This window comes from Pteronotus mesoamericanus, unplaced genomic scaffold (assembly GCF_021234165.1).
Source record: "Pteronotus mesoamericanus isolate MK-2021 breed Mesoamerican mustached bat unplaced genomic scaffold, CSHL_Meso_final contig_90, whole genome shotgun sequence".
Classification (NCBI taxonomy): domain Eukaryota; kingdom Metazoa; phylum Chordata; class Mammalia; order Chiroptera; family Mormoopidae; genus Pteronotus; species Pteronotus mesoamericanus.
The window spans coordinates 36,165,979-36,192,827 of record NW_026555277.1 but is presented as its reverse complement, the minus strand read 5'-3'; the positions used below and the strand labels follow the sequence as shown (position 1 = coordinate 36,192,827).

The 26,849-nt window shown below is 39.9% G+C and overlaps 1 protein-coding gene across 1 annotated transcript in view; it reads right to left on the bottom strand.

The window, feature by feature from the left end:
* LGR4 (leucine rich repeat containing G protein-coupled receptor 4) overlaps nucleotides 1-26,849 on the bottom strand; it is a 95,949-nt gene that overhangs the window by 22,104 nt on the left and 46,996 nt on the right. Inside the window, exons 2-4 of the mRNA XM_054585978.1 lie at nucleotides 24,219-24,290; nucleotides 3,419-3,490; nucleotides 2,126-2,197 (exon numbers count right to left, since the gene is read on the bottom strand). Coding sequence (XP_054441953.1) covers nucleotides 2,126-2,197; nucleotides 3,419-3,490; nucleotides 24,219-24,290 — 216 coding nt within the window. The remainder of the gene's footprint in view (nucleotides 1-2,125; nucleotides 2,198-3,418; nucleotides 3,491-24,218; nucleotides 24,291-26,849) is intronic.

Here is a 26,849-nt window from a genome sequence, read left to right as displayed (position 1 = left end):
CCTTATATTCCCAAACATGGCATTTTGGTGAAATGAGCTACTTAATATACATTTCTACCTTAAACTACTATTTAAACTAGACATTAAATGGCCAATACCCCAGACACTCCTTTTTTATGACATTAGATACATTGTAAAGATTAACTATCACAGCACTAGATACATTGTAAAGTTTAACAGTTATATATTTTTATTTTCACATTCACTTTCCATTAACTACTAGAACATCTAATCTAGAATCAAAAGGTAATCTATAATTTACAATTCCCAGTAATGACTTTTGGATGCAGTTAAAAATGGTTTTATATTAGCAAGTGGATGGGACAAGTGGCTCGATCATTTTCACCTAAGTCTTCTATAACTCACATTTCCTATGAAAGCTTCCATTTATAGTTATTTTAAAGGGCAATCAATCTCTAAAACCTAAGGAACAGACTACTATATAAATACATGATGTGGTTAAAACCTAATTTTATATCACATAACACATAAATGTGATAACTATTACAGTTTTTCTTATTCAAAGTGAATCTCAAAACTTCTGTGAACATAAGAATTACCTGGGCAAATTTTTTGAAATATAGCTTCCTGGATCCTACTATTAAAGAGAAAATATTATTACTTCTAGAATATGGCCTAGGAAGTCTATATTTTAGAGACAATTCTCCCTAGTAATTCTGTTGCAGGTGGTCAAAGAGCCACACTTTGAGAAACTATGCCCAGTCTCGTATTTTAACATTAGGTCATGAACTAAAAAGTGTAAATTTTTATTCATGATTCTAGTAGAATAACAAACTAACAAAGTTCCTTGTTTTGAAGAATCCTTTTTCATTACTTCCAAAGACATTCCTTTCACGTAGGTTTGCAAATTGGGTAAACTGGTAATGAAATGAAAAAACTAATAAAACATATCATTATTATTAATATTAAGTGATTCCTCAATGTTTATTGAGGACTTACTACCTGTCAGGTATTCTGTAAGTCCTTTCTATGCATTAGAGTATGTGGTAAGTAATGAGCAAACTACTGTATGGAGAATTTTAAATAACCTGCCCAACATCATACAGCTGGTCAATAGCAAATTGGGGATTCAAAACCAAACAGAATTCTAATAAATCTGAACTTACCTGAATTTCTTTTTGAAAGCAATGCAAAAATTCTGACAGATAAATACACAAAGGACTTTTCTTAATCTTAGCAAAAGTAAAATTATAATAAACAAATGCTTCAGCTGAGTGCTTCTCGTCCTTTTCCTTCCAAATGCCCCAAAGACGGGGACCTTGATTTGCTATCCCAGGGATGAAGAGACCTATAGGTGTAGCCCTGATACTAGTCCATAACATGCATTCTAGTCATTAACAAATATCTGGTTATTCAACATAAAAACAGTTTCTTCAAAACCCTCTGTGGATTTTCAGGGTCCCTATGATACCACATTGTTTACCTATCTACCCACTACAGGCAGAAAGGGGCTAGGCATACTTGAATCATGGCAGCCACGATCCCCATTCTCCAGGTTCATGTGCATACAAATACATGGGAAAGAATGCAAACAAAGAACCAAGTGAAGTGCTTCATGAAAAAGTTTTGGTAATTTGTAGCTGAACACGATAAAAACCAAGAGCTGAAATCTGGAACACTCCACCTAAAACCAACCTTCCCTCCAAAAGGAAAACCAGGGAAGAAGGCGACACAGGCCATTAAGTGAATTAGCACTCCCAGTGCGTGTCCGGTGTCCACAGAGGAGGAACTCCAACCAGTGTGCTCTGTCATTACCACCTGATGCAGAAACCTCTTTCTGGCTGTGTCATGGGACAAGACACCAGTACACACATAACTCTGCTCCCAAAGAAAGGATGGCCGCCTGCCATGCACAAGCTTGGGAATTTCCCCCAGCGGTGTATGCCTGCAGCATTCTCCCACCCCTGGGAAACAGGACGGGTACACTGAACCGCCTCCTTCTCCTTCACCAAAGGGCATTTCCATAACAGCAACTGGCCATCCCCATTTTTATCCCAGATGAGAAGATAAACCTCCCTCTTTTCCCAGAATTTCAGCTCTTTACACATGTAGCAGCCAGATGGTCTAATGATTCAAGAATGCAGAAAACCAAAAAGTTACTTACAAAGACTGCAAAGCACTCAGTCCTCGAATGGCTTCACTGGGTACTGTTTTCAACTGATTGTTTTGGAGGGTTCTGGAAGGAAATTTCTGGTTAGTTAATAAGCAATTGTTACCATTTTTTCTTAGACAGTTACATCTATCAAAAAAAATATTTCCAATGGCAGGAAAGGGGCGACGTCAAGGTGGAAAGCACCCAAGAAAAGAGAATTGTAAAAGAGCAAGAAACATTTGTTAAAAGTCCAGAAATGAAACCCAAGTCAACTCTAACATAGACCTGCTGGGTAATGTGCATTTCCAGGGGCTGCTTCACTCTCAGGAATTAAGGCACCCTAATTAACCTACATCATCCTAGTTAATGTTAACTGGAAGGTATAACAAGTTAACTGGGAGGAATACCAACAAGCCCACTGGAATCCCAAGGGCCTTTTCACATTGGAATAAAGCAGAGCCCAGAAATATGGACATTAGGTAAAACCAATTTTGCCAAGCAGATGGGAGACCCTGAGCTCTGCGGGGCAGCAGCCATGTCCTCAGTGAACACAGGGCCAGGGCAGTAACAGGGCTTTAATCGTCCAAGAGTTAGGGCCCTTAGCTTGAAGGCATAGAGCAGTACGAAAGATGAAGTCCCTATAGTTTTTGCCTAAAGACATCTCTGGTCACAGTAATAAAATAACTGCCTGACATGAGTCATAACCACAGAATGGGATGGCAAAGGGCCCATGTAGTTCACTGAACCAGAGAGGTGTAGTGACGTGCGGTCGGTCACCCAGCAAGGTAGTGCTAGAAGTGGGGCTGGCAGTCAGGTCACCTGTTCCCCGGTCTGCCACGCTCTACACTCCTGACCACTGCCAGGAATTTATGTCCTGATCCCTCACAAGCTATGTAAGTCACAAGCATCTGAAATGATTTTAACATTTGAAACTCTGTAAGCCTTTTTCCCTTAAGGGTCAGCTAATTCGACATCCTTATTATAGCTATAAAATATGTAGAAACTAAACCCAAAGAGTAAAGCCTAAATACAGTTTTGACTCAGTGCATTAGCCACACAAAAAGTCTAACATTCAACTATAATGCACTAGAGGTCAGAATACCTATTATTTAGATTTCAACTTTCGTTATCTAGACCTAAATTTGCCTAAATCAACCTCTGGCCTTCCATACTATTCTCTGGCCACTCCTAAAATCTTTTAATCCTGAGCTAAAAGAATCTGTGCTTAACCCAGCTTCAAGCAAGTTGACTACGCAGAAAGAAAATACGTAGCCAGCTGTGAAACTCTAAAATTGCATTACTTACAGAACTTTGAGTTCTTTCAACCCAGACAAGGCCTTTGGGTGGATAAAAGAAAGGTCGTTGCCAGCCAATCGCCTAGAAAAAAAAGTAGCAAGAGGGGGGGAAAAATTTGTAATTCAGACTCTTAAAATTCAGAACTCAAAATAACCTAATCTGTGATTAAAGCTCTACATTAAACATTTCTCAAGTCTGACATTAAACATGGACTTAAACCTTCGCTATCCCAAGATTCTTCCAATGAGATAAATGTCTCTAGAATTTCTTTTTAACTCCCAATGCAATAATTTAGGCAGGCGCATTTTTATTCTGGTGAGGTCAAGCAAGCCAAAACACATTAAACCAAATTAAGTTTGCTATTCATGGTCACTCTCTGCAGCCTGCGGTATTTTCCAAGTGCCTCATAAATACAGGCTACTGGCTGGTAGGCAGGAGTGTTTATTCAGATCAGAGCAAACCAGTCTGTCAAGGAGGAATGCCTTCGGGAGCAAGTCCGCCTGTTATCTCTGCATAACCCAGAGCAGCCCACTCCGCACAAAGAGGCAGAAAGTCAAAGTCATTGCAAGCATAACTTTAAAAAAAAAAAAAAATGGCCTATTTTTTTTTTTATAAGCATTGTCCTAAAGAATTTTGAAGTGACAAATTGTAAGTGGAAGTAAGAGTGGAATAAAGAAGAACAGAATTATTGGGTCATTTTGTAAAAAACCTGAGCACACCATTCATGCTGAGCTGTACTTTCCCATTTTCCCAGGCACACAGAAATGGGAAGAAAAGCTACAGAGAGAACTTTGAGGAGAAGAAGCTGGAAATGGGACAGCAACTCATATAAGTAACTTATAAAGAGATGAACTTAAAGGAAGTTTCAAGTATTGACTTAGAGTGACAGCTGTGTGCCCACAGGATTAAACACAGGACTCTCCCAGTTTCCTGGTTCTGTGATGGGTATTCTTCCTAGCAACAAGATTTTGTATCTCTAATTAACAACAACAACAACAAAAGTGCTCTCTCCCCTTTGTGTCTTGAGATCACATAATCACCAAGTCATATTAATTCCTTCTTTACAGGGTCTATTTCCATTGTTCTTCCTGTTTTCTCTGTAAGCACTCTGCACCTCTGAGCCTTATCCATCCATTCATTCATTCACTAAAATGTTTCACCCATTAACAAATACACGAGTAAGTGCCTACTAAGTGCCAGGCATACAACATCCTGTTAGATGTCAGGTGTCCCCCTGCTTTCAGTCTGTTCCTCTTACATACCTTGGTTTCAGGAAGGCTTCCAAAATTTGAAGTCACTGAGGACTGAAAACTCTACTTTTTAGATGCATTTTTTTTTTTCCTGAAGTTTTTGTGCCAGCTAAAGTGCAAACAGCCTTGGAAAGGATAACACTTGACCCTCACCTGGTATTAACATAGAAATGTGTCCCAAAGATGCGGGCGCGCGCGCGCGCGTGTGTGTGTGTGTGTGTGTGTGTGTGTGTTGGGTGGAGGTGTGAGTGGAAAGGTGAACAATAAAACAATCTGAGGATTCAGAAGCCAAGAGCGAGTACGTCTTTCATTCAACAGCAAGGAGAGCAATGCTGGATTTTCAGGCAACACCACCGTTATAAGAAAGGATTTAACACATGGTGGCCAAGACACGGAAACCACTGAAGTGTCCCTCGAGAGATGATTGGATAAAGAAGATGTGATACATGTGTACAATGGAGTACTACTCAGCCATAAGAAAAGATGAAATGCTGCCATTTATGAGAACAGGGATGGACCTTGAGAAGATTATGCTATGTGAAATAAGTCAGAAAAAGCCAAGAACCATATGATTTCCCTCACATGTGGCAATTATATCTGAAACTCCTAGACACAAACAAGAGTATGGTGGTTACCAGAGGTAAGGGGGTGTGAGGGTACCAAATGTATGGTAACAGAAGATGGATTGACTTTGGGTGGAGGGCACACAATGCAATATGCAGATCATGTGTCACAGAAACGTGTACTTGAAACCTCTAAAATCTTATTAACCAATGTCACCCCAATAAACTTAATTTTAAAAAAGACAGGATTTAACCCAATTTTAACAAATCCCCCTAAACTAAGTTCGTCCTAAACAGCCCTCTCACGATGCACTTTGTTTCTCACAACACAGTCCAGCACTTAAGCTCTACACTGCCTGCCCTTTGAGGGCCCCCCCCGCCGCCAATCCAGGCTCATCCTATGTGAAATGAGAGATTGTAGATGGTTTGAAGACCTCTTCAGTGCTCCCATTTTAAAATACTTTTCCTCAGTAAATCCTCTTGATTCTATACTAGCCAGTTTCACCACTACGTCTTTAAATACTTTACCTCTCAACTTCATCTCCACTCCTTAAATGCCCAATTTCAGTGTTGCTTCCCAGGAAAACATCTCTTCTTATGAACATGCCTGATGTGTGAGTTCTTAAAAGTCATCTGAACTTGGTCACAGGCTACTTTCTGCTGGTTGTTCCTTGCAGAGCAGGCTTGCAGGCCAAGTACAAACACTTCCTAGTAAAAGGCATGCATCTCATCTTTCTGTTACCACTCACCAACATGTCAATGCATTATTCAAAAACTGCTTTCTATCCTGGCCAGTTAGCCCAGTTGGTTACAGCATCGTCCCCATATGCCAAGGTTGTGGGTTTGTTCTCTGGCTAGGCACATACAAGAATCAACCCATGAATGCATCAATAAGTGAAACAACAAATTGATGCCTCTCTCTCTCTCTCTCTAATCAATAATAAATTTTTCTTTAAAACTGCTTTCTCAGAATTTCTTCCTGGACAACGATTCCCATTTCAATGCCATAACATCTCAGAGTCTACACCTCAGTGCAGGCTTAGTATAAACCCTCTCAAGCTTCCCACCACCCGAATTCCCTGACTCACTAATTAAATTTGATTGATAATACTCATAGCTGTAATGCAGTGTTTAAAAGATCACGCTTTTAAAAGATAAAATTGGAAGATTTCTTTCAGTATTTTTTTGAGGAAGATTTCCAATTTCTTGCTCTTTCTCTTCTCCTTCTGGTACCCCTATGATGCGAATGTTGGAACTTGAAGCTGTGTCAGATGCTGCTCACACTGTCCTCATTTTTTTTAATTCTTTTTCCTTCTTGTTGTTCTGATTGGTTGTTTTTTGGTTCCTTATGTCCCAACTTGATTTGATTCTCAGCTTCATCCATTCTACTGTTGTTTCTCTGTAAATTGTTCTTTATTTCAATTAGTGTATCCCTCATTTCTGACTGGATCTTTTTTATGCTGTTGAGGTCCTCACTAAGTTCCTTGAGCATCCTCATAAACAGTGTTTTGAACTCTGCACGTGATAGATTGCTTATCTCCATTTTGTTTAGTTCTTTTTCTAGAGTTTTGATCTGTTCTTTCATTTGGGTCATGTTTCTTTGTCTCCTCATTTTGGCAGCCTCCCTAAGGAAAAAGACGCACAAGTCCAGGAAGCACAGAGAGTCCCAAAGAAGATGGATGAAAAGAGATCCACTCCAAGACAAATCATAATTAAAATGCCAAAGGCTAAAGATAAGGAGAGAATCTTAAAATCAGCAAGAAAAAAGCAGTTAGTTATCTACAGGGGAGTTCCCAAAAGACTGTCAGCTGATTTCTCAAAAAAACTTTGCAGGTTAGAAGGGATTGGCAATAAATACTCAAGTCATGAAAAGCAAAGACCTACATCCAAGATTGCTCTACCCAGCCAAGTGGTCATTTAGAATTGAAGGACAGGTAAAGAGCATCCCAGACAAGAAAAACCTAAAGGAGTTCATCATCACCAAACTATTTCTATATGAAATGTTAAAGTGACTTATTTAAGAAAAAGAAGATCAAAACTATGAACAATAAAATGGCAATAAATACATATCTATCAACAACTGAATCTAAAAAACAAACTAAGCAAACAAGAACAGAGGCATAATCATGGATATGGAGAGCGCTTTGATGGTTTTCAGAAGGGAAGGGGTATGGGGGTGAATGGATTAAGAAGTACAAATAGGTAGATACCTAATAGCCAGGGGAGTGTAAAGTACAGTATAGAAAATGGAGCAGCCAAAGGACTTAGATGCATGACCCATGGCCATGAACAATAGTGGGGAGATTGCCTGAGGGGGTGGGGGTGCTGGATAGAGGAGGACAAAAGAGGAAAATTTGGAAAAATGTAAGAGCATAATCAATAAAATATAATTTTTAAAAAAGAACCAACAACAACAACAAAAGATCAAATTGGACCATAGGGACCATAAGGGGCAGTAGCCTTCTTTCCCCCAGGGCTGCAAGGAGTCACAGGACTAGGACTGTTCCTCCAAGCTATTCGCAAGACCAGCCTTCAGTTGTCGTCTGCCCCCAAAAAAGAACACTGTAAACAGAGTGAGGCTGTTACAGGATTCTTATTCTTTTGTCTCTAATATTAGCTTGGATTTTCCTTGAGTTCAGTCTACTGTACTAGAGTTTATGAAAAGGAGTATCATAATTTAACAGAGGAAGTGGCAAAATGCTGAGAAGCAGATTACCTTCACTTGTCAACAGAAAGGAGTGTTTAACCACATGAGCCAAAATATTTGCTTCCTTTCCCCAAATCTTTGCCCCCTTACGAGCCATGGGAAAACTAAAGTAAGCTAACTTCAAAATGCACACTCTCTTTCACCCCCATTTATCACTAATGGAAATGACCAAATGAGCTCTCTGTGTGGCTTATCCTGAAACGCAAGCTCGCTATCTGGAGAAATCAACACTACTAGGATGTGGGGGATGGCGATAATGTTCAGATGGGGGCCCTCTGCCTCGCACTACCTTTGATTACTTCGTTTCTTCCTGGAGTAAACATACCGTGGGGCGCTCTCTGGAATGCATCTACCCACGTTTCACAGAGCTGCTGCTAATGAATAATAAACACTGCAGCCAGGTGAGGGCTCTGAGGCCTCTGTGCCTATTTTATGGGCCAGTATTTCTCAGAGCAGACCCTAGCAATGCTTCATTTTCAAAATCTCAGGTCCAGAAAGGGCAAAGTGAGTAAATAACAAGGTTAGGGACAAAGTCCCAAAATCTCGGGAAGGAAACACCTACTCTGTAATGAGCCCACAGTAGTCCCAGGCACTGTGATAGTGGTTAACAGACATTGTTTCTCATCTGAACCCTCTCATGACCAGAGCTATGCTTCTCTGAGTCCCTGAGAGGTTAGCTGACTTGGCGTAAGTCACGCAGCCGGTAAATGGAGGAGCCAGCATTCCTGGCTGGCTCCAATGCTTATCTACTTTCTCTGCACAGTGATGCCGCTGGTGTGTCACCAAGAGATTAGGAAACAATTCCCAGAGAGGTGGAACACAATGGCTGGGGCAGAGGCCTTGTTTGAGTTGCAACAGTTCTTACCCAGCGGACCAGAGCTCACAAGCTTTGCTGTGAGCAAATTTGTTAGGAGCTCAGGATTGCAATTTTATAGAGTTTCCAACAGACTAACAGTACCATCCATCCCAGAGCCAACGAGGATCAGTGGAAAGGCGGGGAAGATGGCATCCTGGGTACTCAAAGGCACAGGGTGTGCCCTTAACTCACTGGGACTCTATTAGGATACAGAACGTTGCCTGCTGTCTTTTTTCCACAACTTCCATGAAAGAAACAGGTGGCTGATGTTAAGGAAGAATTTGTCACCAATGGCCTTCTCCTAGCAAAGATGAGCTACTTCCCACTCTGTGCCCTGTGTTGTCTCTGCTAGATCTGACAGTGGTCTCAGGTTCTCACTGCATGGACCTATTGGCTGGCCACAAAAAAGCTTTTTAATTTGGTAAATGATGATATTTACATTTTTTTTACTTATTCTTCCAATGGCTGCAAAGCCCTAAAGAAAAAAAACAATCATTAGGGTGAGAACAGAAGGTTGAAGGGGGTACGCTTTTCTGTGTGCTAAGGGTATACGGTCCCACGCGTCACTCACTTCTTTCCCCTGTGCACGCCGAACCTCCTCAGTCTCCAAAGGCCACAGAGGGCGTGGTGGCAAAGGTGTCGATCCATCCACTCTTTCGCTCTTCCTGCTGTCACCTACGTCTAGGCCGTCATTTTTTTTCCTCCTATATTATTGCCATGAATTTCCACAAGACTCCTGCTTCAAACCACTTAATTACGATACCGTAATTAAAACTAAATGTAATTAAAATTAAAAAACACAACTCTGAGCATTTTCTCTGCTGAATTAGCCAAACCTTCCATATGATTCTCTCTCTTTCCCCAGTGCTCCCTGTATCTGCAACTTAGCACACCATGCTTTTCCACCTCTGATCTTCCTCAAGGCTCTTCTTTCCCCTGAAACATGCCCACACCGGCCTCTGCCCAACAAAACCTTATTCATCATAACTGTCCAAGTCAGATGCTCGGGATTATGTGAAGCCATTGTGGTATCACCTTCCTTTGATTCCCCAGGTATCTGTATACACAAAGTTCTTTCATTGGATGCATCTTATTTTGCCTCTAGTTACTATGAACCTTTCATATCTCCTTCAATTGCATTTTATGTCCCTTAGAAGCAGGGACTAGGTTATCTTTATTTTGTACCCTCTTGCATGGAACCTGACATATACCAGGCATTTCGTATTTGCTTTGATGCTCCAACTAAGCCCCAGTAAAGACTCTGGATTCAAAAAGGTAACACTGCTACTTAAAGAGCGGGGAAAGCTTGCTGATTATCTTTGCTTTTCTGTGTCTTTTAGCCTCATTTCATTTCTACTCCCCTTCACTCTCCTAACAGGAGAACTATTTGGCTAGATTTTTAAAGTGCTATGGCAACAATTTTCTTTCTTAACATATTCTGGGAGCATATTTTCTTAAGGTGGGGTGGGGTGGACTTTAAACATGGGAACACCACTCCACTGGTCAACAGTATTATCTCTACACCCTCTGGGCCATGCGCACGATCACACAGATTTAACACAGGTCTAGCAGGACTTCAAAAGGGGGCCCAGGCTACCTCAAGGCAACCCCTGTTTATTCTGCTTGCTGCAACCATCCCAGAAGCAGAGAGAGCAAAGACAGGGAGAGGAGAGACCGAGAGAGGGTGGAGCAATCTGCCAGACTTCCGCTCTCCCATTGGATTTGGAATCTTTCCAGGAAACAGGACACAAGTGGCTCAGTGTGCAATGTCTTTATGAATCAGTTTTGTGTGTATTTATTATTCATAAGGTCCATGGATTCACATTAGGGGTTCCTTTCAGGGGAAGCTAGCATTTTCAATTATATCCTCTATCCTTAATGTATATGCTACATGATATTTTCTCTCTGGCGTCCTTCCCAGAGGGGGAAACAGGAACAGTGCTGGTTCAGCAGGCACTGGTCAATGGTGTGTAAGAGCAAGTAGGCCACTTTCAGAAGGTAATCTGTGTGCTCGGTTAGACGGATTTCTTCACTTGGGAGGTCATTTAAAGAAACAAGAGAGGCAAGTGTGTAATAGAGAGGAAGCCAATTGGTGTTTATTTCTCTGAGAAATGCCTGGATTTAGGTTTCTTCCATTCTATTATAGAAATTTCATTGTAGCCATTTGGCTGGAATTCTAGCCAAGAACAGTGGAGTAAGGACTACAATATACACTGGCTAGACATATGTATGAGCTGGGGGGAGGGTAGATGAGGGCTCAGTAGCTTCCAGCAGCTGTTGTGAGGAGCCTGGGGTGGAGCAGGCAGAGGGAGGCAAGGCAACTGTAAGCAGTAAGGCCAACCAAGCACGCTTTGCATATAAACCAGAGAGAGCGTCACTTGGCAATTTCTCTATCACATTACGGAGAGGTTGGGGAGTAGGCAACAAAACCAGGAAATAGTAGCCACAACCTCCCACCGATTCATGCAACCACCTTTGTTTCCGCAGAGGTGGTTACCAGAGGGCCCAGCACTGTGCTATTATCAAGTCCTGAGAGAAGGGTACTTTGAGCACCACCCTTCCCTACTGAGCCACATTGATCTAGCCCTAGGCTGTGCCTCCTTTCTTCCTTCGACATTCCTTCCTGCACCTAGGCTTCCCCACCCAGCATATCTTATGTGAAGCCGCAAATACAAACTATCACAGATTGTACCCAAACACGCCCAAGCTGCCTGTCCTGCAATGTCATTTAATTTTCTCAAGTAGGTGGATCAGCATGCCTCCTGCCACATGCAAAGCACAATAGACAGAAGCACCAGCCCATGACACTGCCTTCAGAGAAGGCATTTCCAGGTCAGACTTAAACTGAGCAGAAATGGCCACAGGAAAGTGTGGGTGGCACTCTCTTATTAAATATAATTTGAAACCAGCAGGATCCAAAATTTGAACCACCTTTTAAAGTCAAAGCAAAAACCATGACATACTTCTAATATAAGTCCTTAATCATATACTTACATGGTAAAGCCGTACTATGTGCTCAGAACTCTGCTGCCCCCCGTGAAAAATAAAGACCTCAAGAGGAAAACTTGGTTCTGATTTAGGGATGTTTGGTACCAGTACTATTAACAAAAAAACTAACATTTATGCAGCATTTTTTATTTTCATATTCCTACTATAGTGGTCCTTAAAAAAGCCCTGGATAGTGGGCCAGGCAGGCTTGTTATCACCATGTCCCCTCCTGTTTTGTTTTGGTTTTTTTGTTTGTTTTTTAAAACAGATGAGGAAAGCAAGCCTGGGTTTCCTCCATGTCTTGCCTAAGGTACTATGGCGCGGCTGAAAAATGTGAAGCCCACAAATGGAACAAGGTAAATAAAGTAATGTGAATTCCAGAAACAGAACAATGTTGTCTTATGTTATTTTTTATAAATGATTTTAAGAGAGCCAAAGGATGCTGTTTTTTTCTTAGTGAATACAGAGGGCCCGCAATTAAATAGCATCCTTTATAGTTTCCCCCTGGACAGTCTTCCTACCAGCATTAAGTAAACCTCATCTGATACAGGATATTAGAGCGTTCTTAGTCAACCCACAACATTTTACTTACCCTATTTCTTCACATACCAGGGACAGTTTTACATCTTCATGTGACTTTTATGTAAGTGCATGTACGAACTGAATATGCTTTTTGAACATGCATGTATTAAGAACCCCTATTAAAGAAATTAATAGGAGCAAGTTTTTAAAAGTAGCCTTTCTTCACAGAGGACAATTGTTTCATACACACCTCCCCCCACCCCTCCACACACACACATATCATGACACATATTCTGCTTAAATGCACAAAAACTAAAGCAGTAATGCTGGTCAAAAAGTGAGCCTGTTCTTGCTAGTACCCAGTCTGCAAGCCATCTAGGATTCGTCTACATATGAAAAGAGCTTCATTCAATTCAAAGAAACTGAAGTTCCACCTGCATCAACTGGCCTTTGTATCTTCCACTTCCTCTTACAGTAAATTACAGAAGACTTATTTTATGGGTAAATCAATAAAAACCCCAGCAATAGTTCTATTTCCTGACCAAAGTCATCCTGACAACCTACTCATTTATCTCTTGCAATAAACACATGCAATGTCCACCCATGTGAAGAAATGTTACAGCTTTAAAAATTTTTTACAACCAACATCAACCAACAAATTTGAACTTTGACTACAGGCAAAGCGTCAGAGGTATGGAAAAGTAGGTACTGAGTTTTCCTAAGACATTTCTCGTCTTATTTCTTATAAATGAGGATGATTCATTAAACATAAACCTTCAATGGAGTTTAGTTTTTATATTGTCTGGTAAGGTTTCTATGTCAATAAATTCAAAATAAGAACTCTTTTGTCTTAAGCCCACCCTCAATTTCAAGATCAAAAATGTGGTTATTATCACCAAAGTTCATACCGAAAAGTGTGACAAACTCTGGTTTTAGAAAAAAGGTCAGTGGAGTTGAAGGAACAAGTAAATGCTGACACACACCTAGATCAGAAAATGAGGCCCTTAATCCAGCACTAAGAGGTGAGGAGCAGAGAAAGTGTGAGAGGGAGCAGGGAAGGCAAACCAGGAAAGGCTTCCTATGGCAGAAAGGGCTCAAAGGGACTGTAGGGAATGGGCAAGAAGAATAATAGTACAGAGAGGAATGTGGCAGGCACTTTGGTTGCCTGCCAAATACCCATTCATATCTTCCCAGTAGAGCCAGGATTTTTTCAAATATCTCCTCCTTCATAAGACTCAGCTTCACGAATAAATTCCAACTTCTTAGCCAGTCATGCTGCTTCCATCCCAGTGACTTGTTTAGGGATGAACCTGCGACCCCCAGTCTGGTCACAGGAAGTCTGCTGGGGGTTTCTGGGAAAAGTAGCTTTCTTCCTAAGTAGACACACAGTGGAAGGATGACCCCCAGCCCCTTTCTGGATGCCAGTATGTCTGAATATCATACGCGGAGAGACTGCAGCCACAGTGCTGGCCTCACTGGGGAGAGCCCACTAGGAAGATGGACAGAACCTGGGCTCTTCACACCTAACAACTCCACTAACCAATCCCAGAAGAGTTTTACCACCTTGTTATGGTGTTTGTTAGTTTTCTCATTATGGAAGATAGCATACTTCCTCACTGTTTAAGCTACTTTGAAATGAGTTTTATTACTTGCAGCCAAAAATATCTTAACTACTTGCCTAACCAATAACCATTCTTCCCTTCTTACCTAGTAATAGAGCCCTGATTTTAGTCGAGACAACAATGTGCCCAGCGCAAAGATCGTATTTCCCAGGATCACACTGTTAACTGTGCCATGTGACTATGTGCTAGCCAATGAGTACTGAATATGTTCAAGATGGCTTGTAACATCCCCCTCTGTCTTTACTCCATCATTCTTTCTGCTGCTGAGAACTGGGTCATGACGGCTGCAGCTCCAGCAGACAGGTTTGTTTTTTTTTTTTTAAGATCTTGACATGGTAGCTATACACCAAAGCATCAGGTCCTACTTCCCTGCTCACTTTGCGATGCACCATAGTAGCCTGTGTGCTCTGTGTGTGTATGTGTAACCTTATGTGTTTAAGCCACTGTTATATTGACTGTTCTTTTACATACATTCAAATCTAATCCAGATCCAAGCCTTTAGGAAACTTGCCCATCATTTTTTTGTCGTAAAAGCAGCACAAAGACAGTGCATTAAATACACAAAGGCAGGTAGAATAAGTATGTTTCTAAAACTGCTGTTTATAATGGCACAGAGTAAATAAACACTTGATCAGTATGAGGCTGGTTACATAAAATGCGAAGCATCCAAATGATGAAATACTAAACATTCATTAAATGATGGTAAAAACTAGATCTATTAATATGGAAACATTATAACATATGAAACAATAAATAACCTATATAGTGGTATCCCATTTCAAAAAAGAAATTGTACACGTATTCTCAGCATAGTCTGGAAGGACATAAAATTAACCATGGCCATCTCTCAGTAGTGAGATAATAGGTGGTTATTTTTCCTTTCTTCTCCTTATCTGAGTCCAGAGTTTTAAAACTGAATATCCACTAATTTTATGATTATTTTCTTAATAAGCCAAGTATGTCAGTGACACAAATATTTTTAGCATCACCAACATAATATTGATATACACATATATCAAAGAATATTTTATATATACACATATATACAAAACAAACTAATAAATAGTGGACAGGGAAAAATAATGAACAAATTCTGAGTTAAAGGTTCTACTGAAGCACATAATATTGTATTTAACACAATATTTAACAGCATGGCTTATTTAACAGCATGGCTTGGCTTAGAGTGAACAATACATGAAAGAAATGACTTAGCCTATTTCCTTGCTGGAAAATTCAAACATGCTAGTAGAAAGTCAAATATGTTTTCTTTTACTCGTAGTCACTACTACTTTTAGTCAAAGAACAAATCATTACCTTTGATTAAAATAAATAAATAAATGAGCCAGAGAACTCTGGTTTCATTTGCCTCTCTACACTTTCTGAATCCCATGTCAAACACTCTAACAATGAATTACTTGATTCTCCTGTTTTATTTCTTCTAGTCCCCTTTGAAATCCTGATTTTTCTAACCCAAATTCTGAGTACAACACATCTTTAATCACTTCTGCTTCTGGGCTACTAATCACACTATGGGACAAAGTGACAGAGTCTGTCAGTCCTACTCTAAATTTAAATCCTCCTAGGCTTTAACTGGGACCTTTCTATTTTTCAGCCATCCTTTATTCATGTTAAATTGGTCCAGTTAAACAAATATTCCCCCCAGTGTGTCTAGTCACTGGATTATAATAGGCTGTCATAACCATGATTTCTTTCTCCCAGACATTTCTTTTTTCCCCTCTTCTGTTTCCTTTGGGGGAAAATTCTCCATCCAAGTAATTCTGGTGGGCTGAGTCCATGACCCAGGTTGGGCCATACCATCCTGAACAAAGTAGAGTGACTGGTTCAAGGACAGGCTCATGAGGCAAGTCTGGCCAACCACAGTCCTCCTAGGAATTTTCTGCTGAAAGCAGGGAGGAAGACATTAGGTATTCATTTGGGACTTCAAGATGCAAAGATGTGCTTGAGGCTACCAAAGATTGTATTTCCCACTATATGGAGGCAGGCTATTTGCAACAGGAAAGGATGAAGCCAAAATACAAAAGTAGAGACAACTGAAGCTAAGAAATGGAGAGCATGAGAAAACCCTCATGACTCTGAAACCCTGAAATCCAGTACTATCTGAAGCCAACCCCACCTCTGGACTTTGTAGTTCTACATGAAACAATAAATCCTCTGTTACACCTCAGTTGGGTTTCTGTGTCTTTAAAACTCTGTGGACTCCTGTCAAATGCTGTACATATTCCAAGCTTTATCTTCTCTCCAAAAACCAGAAACCACCTACCAGCAGTCTTCAAAACTCTGCTTCTTGATGAACTTCCTTACCTCAAAGTCACTTTCACAGCCTTACTGAAATGATTCTTTTAGAATTCCAGGTCTTTTCTCAGTATCTGGCCACGGGCCCCTGTCTCCAGCATGTCAACGCTTATTCTTCATTTCTTGTGAAAAACCTCTCCTCCCACAGCTCCTGGGGCACAGTTCTGCCCTAATTCTCCTGCTTTTCTGGCACTTGGTCTTCTTCCCACACCCTGATTCGAGTGTTTCCCAAGGAGTTGTCTTTGGCCTCCTTCCCTTTTCGTTCACCCTCTCTCCCTTGGCAAGCTCTTATAATCTAATGTTTCCAGCAATTACCTCAAAATAAAAGACTCCAAAATCTATACCCATGATACTCTATTTTGTAAGCTCTACCTATGAACCTCTATTCTCAACTTTCGCCTGTATTTCCAGATGTCCCTACCCGTAACCTACCTAAAGTCAATATGTATATTCAAAAGTACATGTCATATCTTCTCTTCTGAAACAATTTCTTTCTGTATTGTCTTTAATATTTCCAAAGCACCACTAGACTCCTTACAATTATTATCTTAAAATTAAGTGTTATCGATGACAACCGTGTCATCCCAGCTGAAATGTCCTCTTGGTGCTATTTCCACAACCTCTTTTGCATAGATTCCCTCCTCCCTCCTACTGCCTCACATCTGCCCTAGCTCAGATTCTCATCTTTCTCACCTGCACCATTGCCATTTGTGTCTTCCTCTGTCTCCCTGTACTCTCTCAATTCCAGACATCCTACTCTCTGCTATGAGATGATACTGACTGAAGGTCATAAGTGATTAAGTCATTTCCTAGTTCAGAAACCTTCAGCAGCCACTCAAAAGTTGAAACTCATTAGTCTGACAAGAAAGGCCCTCAGCTGGGCCCCAAACTCTTTCCTACTTTCTTTCCTGTAACTTCCTTCAGGAAGTCAGCACTACTACAAAACCAAACACCACATCATTCCTATTACCTATCCTAGTCTGTCTCCGTATCTTTGCTCATGCTCTTTTTTCCTTATCTCCTCATGAATAACTCCCACCGTCCCTCAAGGTTCTCCAGAAATGCCAACTCTTTGATGAGGTCTTTCTTAATCTTTCTTGATAGAAGTCATTTCCTTTCTCCTTTGAACTCCCGTAACTTCAGTGCGCTGTTCATCTCTTGAAGCAAAAATCCCATTTAACTCAACCCTGATCACAGTGTTTCACCTAACAAAAGTCTGCTGAATTAATGAACTGTCTAATAACTATTTTCTCATCCTCCACAGCTACAGGAACATAGTCAGACCTGGAACTGAAACCAAGTCCTTTGCTAATATTCTATGTGACCTTGAGAACGTTACTTAACCTCTCTGAGGAAAAACACAGCCTCCCCATCTACAAACTGGAAACACATATAGTTCATAGAGTTTATGAGTTAAAAAGAAAACACAACAATGTTTGTTCTAGGAGGGCTTATCTGGTACATAGTAGGTCTATTTAGTACAATTTTTCTTCCTAGTTCCCTCTTTTTACCCTTACTCCCTAATTGGAGAATTCTCCAAATGACACATAGAAAATGGTGTGAATTAGATGAGTTCTAGTCCTCTGTGAGCTCACTATTGCCTCTCCAACAGTAAGGGCAGCAATCTTCACTACGAAGTCATCCTACTAAAGCAATGCCTTCAAGAATATAATATTTTTAACTGCCAAATATCACCAGAGCAACTGAGGAACTCTTTTGTTTTTTTCTGAGAAATTACTGCAGTTGACAGAGCTTATCTGAGGAGACTTCATCAAGGGAGTGTTCAGAGAGTCAAACTTTAGTTTGGAGGCCAACGAAATTCCTTGTAAGTATTAGAAGAGAACAAGTCAGCTACTTTCTACACCTCTAAACAACCCAGTAAGACTATTTGAGACTACTTACATATTTCAGAGTCATGGAAGGTGATAGGATATAGTGGAAGTGGCACTGAAGTATGTAGGTCTAACTCTAGCTCAGTTACATACTCACTGCGGTACTTTGGGCAAACCATTCATCTGCTAGTGGGCCTTGATATTTTCTTCTAGAAAACGGTATGGCTGGACATGAAAACTTCATTCTAGGAAGAATTCTTTGTCAATAAATTTTGTGTTCAATGAACTAAGGGAAATGTTGGGTAGCCAAACCACCTTTGATGGTTAGCTATGTACGCACTTAGACTAGCAGGTATAGTGAGCAGCTAGTCTCTTATTTTCCTTCCAATCCTGTGCCTCTTGAGGCAATATTATGGCTTAGAAATTGAGGAGACTTGAATCACATCAACATAGACTCAAATCCTGGCTCTGCTATTTACTGCATGACCACAGTGAGCTTTTCACCTCCCTACAGCCTCCATGCCCTCATCCATAAATTGGGGTAATGATAAATTCTACCTACCTCATAAGGATAGAGAGAGGCCTTGTGAACATTAAATCAGGTAGCATGTATAACATTTTTAGCACATGATAAACTCTCAATAAATATTCCTCTTGCACCCTAGAATAATTTCCCTTTGCCAGGCTTGACCAATTTTAATTATGTGCATTAACTCAGAGACCACAAAATATAGTAATAGAAATTTAAAAGAAATTATGAAGACAGTAACCAGATGCAACTTTTGGATGTATGTCGTAATTTGAATTAGAAATGTGTTTCTTTTGCTATTAAAAAACATTCGTGAAACAAGTGTTAAATTTGAATAAAGATTACAGATCAGATGATAACATACATACACACACATATACACACACACACACACATATATATATATCAGTGCTAGCCTTCTGAGTTTGACAACTGTACTATAGTTATTTAAGCAAATATCCTTGTATTTTTGGAATAAGCAATAAAACATTTACAGGTAAAGGGGTACTATGACTGCAGCTTACTCTCAAATGGTTCAGAAAAAAATGTACACATAGTTTACATTTTGTTGTGTGTGTGTGTGTGTGTGTGTGTGTGTGTGTACAGAGAGAAAAAGAGAGGATGTTAACATTTGGGTAATCTGAGTGAATGGTATGTGCAAAAATTCTTTATGCTTACAATATTTTGTAAGTGAATTTTTATGTGTATGTGTGTACATATATATTATGTATATGTATGTATTAGACAATATTTACATATTGCTAAACTATTTAGTTTTGGCCCATTGTTCATATTTGATTTGAAATCTCCCTGTTCCAAGTATTTACTAGTCCTCTTTTGCAAAGTAATGCCTCCATTTAGAATTGTCCTATAGATAGAAAAACACCCGAGCAATCTTGAATTAGTACTCAGAGACCTTAAGTTTCACTTGAGCATTGGGAAGAGTTCCAAAGTCAAAGTACGCTTTGAAACAAATGAAATTATCCTTGTCTTACAGTATGCATTAAACAATAACTGTACAAGTGCCAAAGCTGCCAATGGTTTCTACTGCTGTTGCAACATTTAAGCTCAAAGTAACATCCACGGATTTTTCAGTGGTTGCCTATGGAAAAGTAGTTGGATATGCCCTCACTGTTTCTAATTAAATCAATTTCATAACTCCACATTTCAACCATTCCCCAAATGTCTACTAGTGCCCTGACAGGTCTCAAGGAGAGCCAAAAATAGTTGTGGTAGCGTCACATCACACAACGGAGCCTGTCGATGCTGAACAAATGTTTTCCAAAAATTCTGACTTTCCTTTTACATCATGAACAGAAACCTCTATTGGCCCCACTCCAACTCCCATCCCTAAACAAAAAAATCTCTCCCCCAAACCCTTGAAGAGAAAGAAAGACTGCAATGTTTAAGACAAATAGTGGAAATAGCATTTTATAGTCACAAAGCACTTTGACAAATATTATCCCATTTTCCGTTCATAATTCTACCATAAGAAGTCCCATTTTATAGAGTATAAAACTGGGGTGCAAAAACCAAGACTGTCTGAAGATTTCACACTTTGTAGAATTTAGAGCCAGAACCTGTTTCTGTGTCCTCCCAGGCAGAAGAGGGGATAATCACTGGCTTATGTTGTTTATAAACCATAAAACTTGCAAAAGCAAATTAAGTGTAAAAATAAAACAACTGGCACCAATAGTATTAAAAGTACATTTCATTGAAAAAGTTGGGTTAAATACTTTCCTGAGAAAACATACATGTACCCCATAGTGTTTCAGCAGGGCTGTGGAGATCTGACTTCAAGTGCCAGCAAAACTACAAACCAGGCGGATGAACCTGAGTCAGGCACCTGACTTCTTCAGCTGGGCTTCTGCTTTCGTAAAACTGCTTCTCCTCCCAGGGTTATGACAATGAACTTTTATACATGTAAAACTCCATATGCATGCTATTTACCATCATTATCTTTAATAAAACCAAATTCTTCATGACCCAGATGGGCCCCAGCCTCAGTGAATGGCACCCAATCATTCAGAAGAAAGATAATAACCTCATCCCTCCTATTACTCACCCTTATAGCCAATGTACCTTCTTCACAATAATAGTCTAAACTCCTTAGCTTAAAAAGTCCCTCATGATCTGGCCTCATCTCCTGACATTTTTCTATCTTTCATTACTTCAAATTTCTCTGGTTTGCAATATGAATAACGAACCACTCCATATATTCTAATGCTTCTGAAATGTGTACCTCCAAGTTTCTGCACGTGCCATAAAGTTCTCCCTAGAGCACCCTTTCTATAGCCACCCTCATCTGGCTAATTCCTATGTGGTCTTCAAGACTCAGCTGGAGCTATTCTGGAAACCCTTCTTAAATCCTACACTCTCAAAGTAAACATTTCGCTTTAGACTTCCACTGACCCCGCACACACTTCTACGGCAGTTGACAGTCTTCCCCACTGCCGCACCAAGTGCTCATTCCATCCCTTCCTCTAAACAAGCAATTTTCAACTGGTGTGCTGCAAGAATTTTAAAAACATGCAATACCTGACTATTTAGTCAGGGGTTCTGACCTCCTTCCCCTTAGACTGCCAAATGCAAAAATCACAACAGCCAACACAACAACAGCCATCCAATGGAATGAATCAAAATTACACCTATTTTTTGTCAGATAGGCTACAAATAAATTTTTGGTGTGCTGCAGAATTTTAGCAATTAGTTTATGTGTGCCTTAAGATGAAAAAGGTTGGAAATCACTGCAGCTGTAGACCATTATTGTCCAGTTAAACTTTCTGCAATATTGGAAATGTTCTATTACCTGTACTGTCCAATACAATAGCCACTAGCCACTTGAAAGATGGCTAGGTCAATTAAGGAAATAACATTTTAAATGTTCTTGAATTGTAATTATTTTAAATCTAAATTTAAATAACCACCTGTGGCCCGTGGCTGTGGTGTTGGACAGCACAGCTTTAAACAGGCAGTCAACTCCAAGGACAAAGGCCATTCCCACTTGTCTCTGTTCCCTGGCACCGGCACAGGCTCTGGCATACGGCAGGACTCAGTGTTTGCTGAAAGACTAAGTGAATGTGTAAATATCTATAAACACTTTTCATGGATAGTCGGGAAGTGATTCCACCCAAAACATTCTGGATTATCATAAAATTTGGCCAAACTGGTCACATCACATAAAGCGTACCTCATTAAGTAAGTATCATGGGAAAAAAAAAACAAACCTCAGTAAACCGTTCATTTCTACACAGGGCACTGCAGCTTCATGATGACTCTCAAATGACTTCCAGATGACTTTCTGACTAATGGTTACGCTGTTTATGAAATATTTTTGATAGTTGTGGCAGCATCATTTTGGAATGTCAAAATCAACTACAAGGTTTTATTTTTAAAAATGGGCTTTTTACCATGCTTATATTAACATGGAAAAAAAATTCCCTTGAATGCCTGAAATATTCCCAGAGCATGAAAGACTACTCTGACCTAATCTTTGGAATTGACATCAGCTCTCCTAACTGGATGGGTTTTGAAATCCCATACAATGTCTGAAGAAGGTGTAACTGACTCGACGTCATGGACTCCCATCATCACTGTGATAGCAGAATACAGAGCAAACGTGACCTAGCTACAAAGAACTAGCAGTCACATTCAGTTTGGTTCCAATTAAAAGCCTCGGTTGACGGCATTTATGAGCTTGACATATGCTTGGTCATTTGAGATTTTAGGAAATCTAAGATGTGAACTTCACAAAGCAGAGCTTAAGCAGGGCTGACTCCACATCCGGGTCCTCTCTGCAAACTCCTCAGAGTGGAGCTGGCAGTCAAAGGCCTTGACAAAGGTGGTCTGCACACAATCACCCCTCAAAGAAAAGAGCTTCCCTCTGCCCCGCCTGGGGTGTCACACTGCCCACAGTGGGTCTACAATGGCTGAACAATCACCTGTAATGTCCTCTCATTGCATAATTACTTCTGTAAAAGGAGACTAATCCTAAGTCTGAAACTATATGTGAAATAAAAAGAAATAGGTAAAGCATTTCCAAGCTTGATTAGGATCTGTAAGGAGTGGGGCTTCAAATACATAGTTCACTCCTTTCAAATTCAATTAAAATTTTTAATTAAAAGTAAATAACTATCACAAAATAGTTAATGCTCACTACTTTGGAGTGCATGTGAATCTCTATGGTCCTGAGATCCATCTCAGAGATGTTTCTGAGATGAAAAAATAGGCTAAAATAAAACATACATTTAATTCTTTTATCCAAAGATAACTTTTGGTATATGCCATTGCTTTTTTTAATGCGCTTTTAAAACAGTAAAATAAGTACTAGCCAGCATTTACATAACCCTCTCTCTGTCCTAAGCATTTAACATCTGTTAATCCATTCTGTCTTCACCACAATATGATGAGGGAGGGACTGTTGTTGTCTGTACCTTATACACAAAGAAACTGAGCAGAGGGAAGTGAAGTAACTTGACACAGTTCACAAGCTCGGAAGTGTAAATAATCTCTGTTCAGTTTTGACTGTGGGAACATTATGTTCAACTAAGTAGTGTGGGAAGAAACCTTTCTTCTTAACTTGGTTAAATCCTTAACTACTATTTCAACACTCGGTCAGAAGCAGGGAGCACAACCTGCTTCTCTTAATTTGATTCCTGTGCCCCAGCTGGGGGAGGGGCCGAGCTAAGATAGGCAACATTCACTGACTTGCATCTAATACTCAACAGCTGGGCTGTAGGACTCAAACTGTAATATGAATTTAGATTCCTTCGGGGCTGTATCTCTTTGATGTTCTTAGTATCAAACTGTAATCTTCTTACCTCCACATACTACACAATCAATTAGCTTGATCATTAAAAGTCTATATTTAACTTGACATAAGTCTGATTTTACTTTATTCACCTGGGTTCTTAAAACATACATACAGTTTCAAATTCCTTTAAAATCTAAAAGTGCCCATTTTAACTAGGAACTTCAAAAAAATGGGGAGAGCAAAACAAAATGGAGGTTAAAACAAGTGGAAAGAAATTTTCCACAATGTAACCTGTTAAATTAGAAATGTGAGATGCAACTGACAAGTTCAGAAACATTCTAACATCAAAGGTGTTCTAGGAGACCCAGACGGCGTTCCATGCCTTCATCCCATCCCTAAAGGCCGCCCGCAAATGTCCAAAGTGACCTATACTCAGTTCTCTGCTCGCTTGCACCAATATTGCCTGCTGCATCATGACCCTGAAAGGCCTTGTATTATTTTTTATGGTTGTGTTACCCATACTGCAACTCCTTTGGCAACAATGGTAATTACACAGCATCTTTGTTATCTCAGGACAACACTGTAATTAACTTGTGTCACTGCAGCACTCATGGTTATAATAATTGCAGCAAAAAAACAAAAAAAAGTCTGACAGAAGTAGCATTTTTAGTTCTGCCATTCAAAAATAACTTCAGCAATTACACTGTTTAAAAAATTAAGTTTGTTTCCCCCCCTCAAAAAAAAACATGATTTCCTCTGCACAAAGCCCACTGAAGCTATCTATATGTCTCCTAACAGTACACATTAGACTATTTGTTGTAAGCTTTCAAGGAGATAAAACAAACAAACAAACAATTCCCAAAGTGATACTTACAGCTCCTCTAGAAAAGGGAAGTTCTTAAATGCATCTTCTGGTAGTTGTGTAATGTTGTTCATACTGATATCCCTGGAAAACAAAGTTAAGAAGTTAATTAAGCGATATTGGACTTGAAACCTTAATTTAACAGAAAAATAAATAGGTGCTGGGTGTTTATAAAGAGACAAGAAAAATGAGCATAGACACAGGAATAGTCATAATTTGGCTGCACAATGCAGAAAACAGAGAGACGTTGAATCTTCACATATGAATCATGCCCTGTAATTTAGAAACACACACAAATCCTGGATTTTCCCCCTGTAAGGGTCCTTGGGGAAAATTCCTCAAACTATCTACAATGAAAGGGCCAGTGTGGCTTCAGATACATTAAAAGTGATGTATCTGAAATAACAAACAAACAAACAAGCAAATAAATATCTGAGGACTTGACTTAAAAAAAAAAATGCTGGCAAAGGTGGCTTCTGAAGCCACTGTCACAAACAATAAAACAGGTCCTAGCTGTACCCTATAAAACCTATAAAAGTCCTCCAGGTAATAGTTGTAAGTGGATTTCATTTTTAGCCTATGAACAGATGCGGGCTAGAGACAAGTGCATACATGACAGGTATGCGGTCCATCCCAAGTTTTTCCTTAGAGAGGCAGCAGAAAGGAGAGACCTCACTTGACAATGTAATTCAGCAGTTAACTAGTTCAAACAGCTAAAAACTACTCTATTAACCATTTCCTCATTCCCTGGCAGCTGCCTATCAAATTGCTTTCGCCCTCCATACGCCACTTAACACTGACACCATGAAAGACGGGGTAAGGGCGCCACGTAAGGGGCAGTCCCCACACGCAATGGGTTGGTTGCTTCCCTCAGGTTCTCCTGCCTCTCGTCTCATGTTAAAGGCTGTGACTGAGCCTTCAGGTCTCTCCTTTCTGCAATTCACCATGAAAATTCACACCTGTGACCTTCCCGTTACCAAATCAGACATATTTGGTATAAGAAGATGGAAGAGAAATCAAGCACACAAAATCCAGTATCAACACTTGAGCCAGGTAAAATTTTCTTTTAAAGGAGGTGACAACTTCAGTGCCAAGGTAGGTGAGTCCCTTATCCCCATCTTTCCTCTCACTAGAATTTAGAAATGGAATTTGGATCTCTTCTGGCTACTAGCCCTTCCCCAGGCAGGTTTGGAGAACTTTGAGAATAACAATAACTACAGCAGCAAAAACAGCAACCACGGTAGCAGGTAACATAAGACTACACATAAAGCCTCACTTTACAAATGGGGAAACTGAGGCTTACTCAACTTCATCATCTCCCCCAGGCCACTCGACAAGTGGTGTGACAATGGAAAAGGTGAACTTGAGTCCACGGCCTTCATTGCAAACTGTGAGTATCATTTGACTATCATGTGAAGTATCATTAGAATCCTCCAGTCATGGCCAAAGTATAAAGCAAACACTGTCCTATCAAGATTATGTAAAAAAAAAAAAAAAGTGGAATACCGCTCGGTATTTGATCAGTCCAAGACCTTGGCACGATCATCAATGAATCTCAAGAAGAGAGCTTTTGCTTGGTGATTAAAAAAAAAGGTAAGTAGCTTCAGCAATTCAGGAACCAAAGTTCATATACATTTCGTAGAGCATGAAACATCTCTGAGATGAATCTTAGGACCATAGAGATTCACATGCGTTCCAAAATTTTGTATCACAGAAAGCGACGCCTCTTCTATTAAAGGCTAACTTATAAGAAAAACAGAATTAATATACCTCTCCAAGAACTCCATATTTACAAACTAGTATATGTTGATAAAATAATATATGTCAAATAACTCTTTTTGAACAGAGGCTTCAATATTACTTTAGTCAGCTATCTCCAGAGAAGGGAAGGAGAACCACTTTTATTTTTTTATAGACACTCAAGCAAGATGCAGAAGCAACGGCACCCAGACCAGGGCAGGGGAAACTGGCTCCGCCACATGGGGCCATGGGATCGTAGGCCTCGGCTCGCTCATCTCTGAGCAAGGCAGTTGGCTGACTGGTCGGGTGGCGTCCAAGCCTGAGAGTCTATACTTCCACGATTTACCTTTTTCTGTAGTTTTCATCGTGGGGCACACTCTTCCTGATGGGAATCATGAGCTTCATTTTAGGAAAAGGATATGTGTCTGAAAAATGGACTGCAACACAAAATTTAAAGACTACTAACCTCTCACTATAAAACAGAGTCGCTCTCACTGTAAACACATTTGGCATACACCAAAAAAGTCATTCTGAAGAGGACAATAAAACTTTTAATCCTATTGAAAGGCAAACTAATAATCTGAGTAAGCAGTGATTCTATAAAATATCACACAATTTTGGTGCTATTTAGTCATTCCAATAAAAGGAGAAAAACGGATAACCATAATTTATTACTTCACAAAAGGAGGTTGTCCATATGGTTGCCTCTAAATCTGGCACACCTGAATTCAGGTGTGTATCACAGTAACAGAAAAACTGATTAATTGCCTCACCAGAAAAAGACACATAATTGGAGAGAATTTACACCACACTATCTCTGCATTCCAATTTTTTTTTTTTTTATAACACATACGCCTATATAATTCTCTCATTTTTTCCCTCAGAGTAACAAGACATAACAGG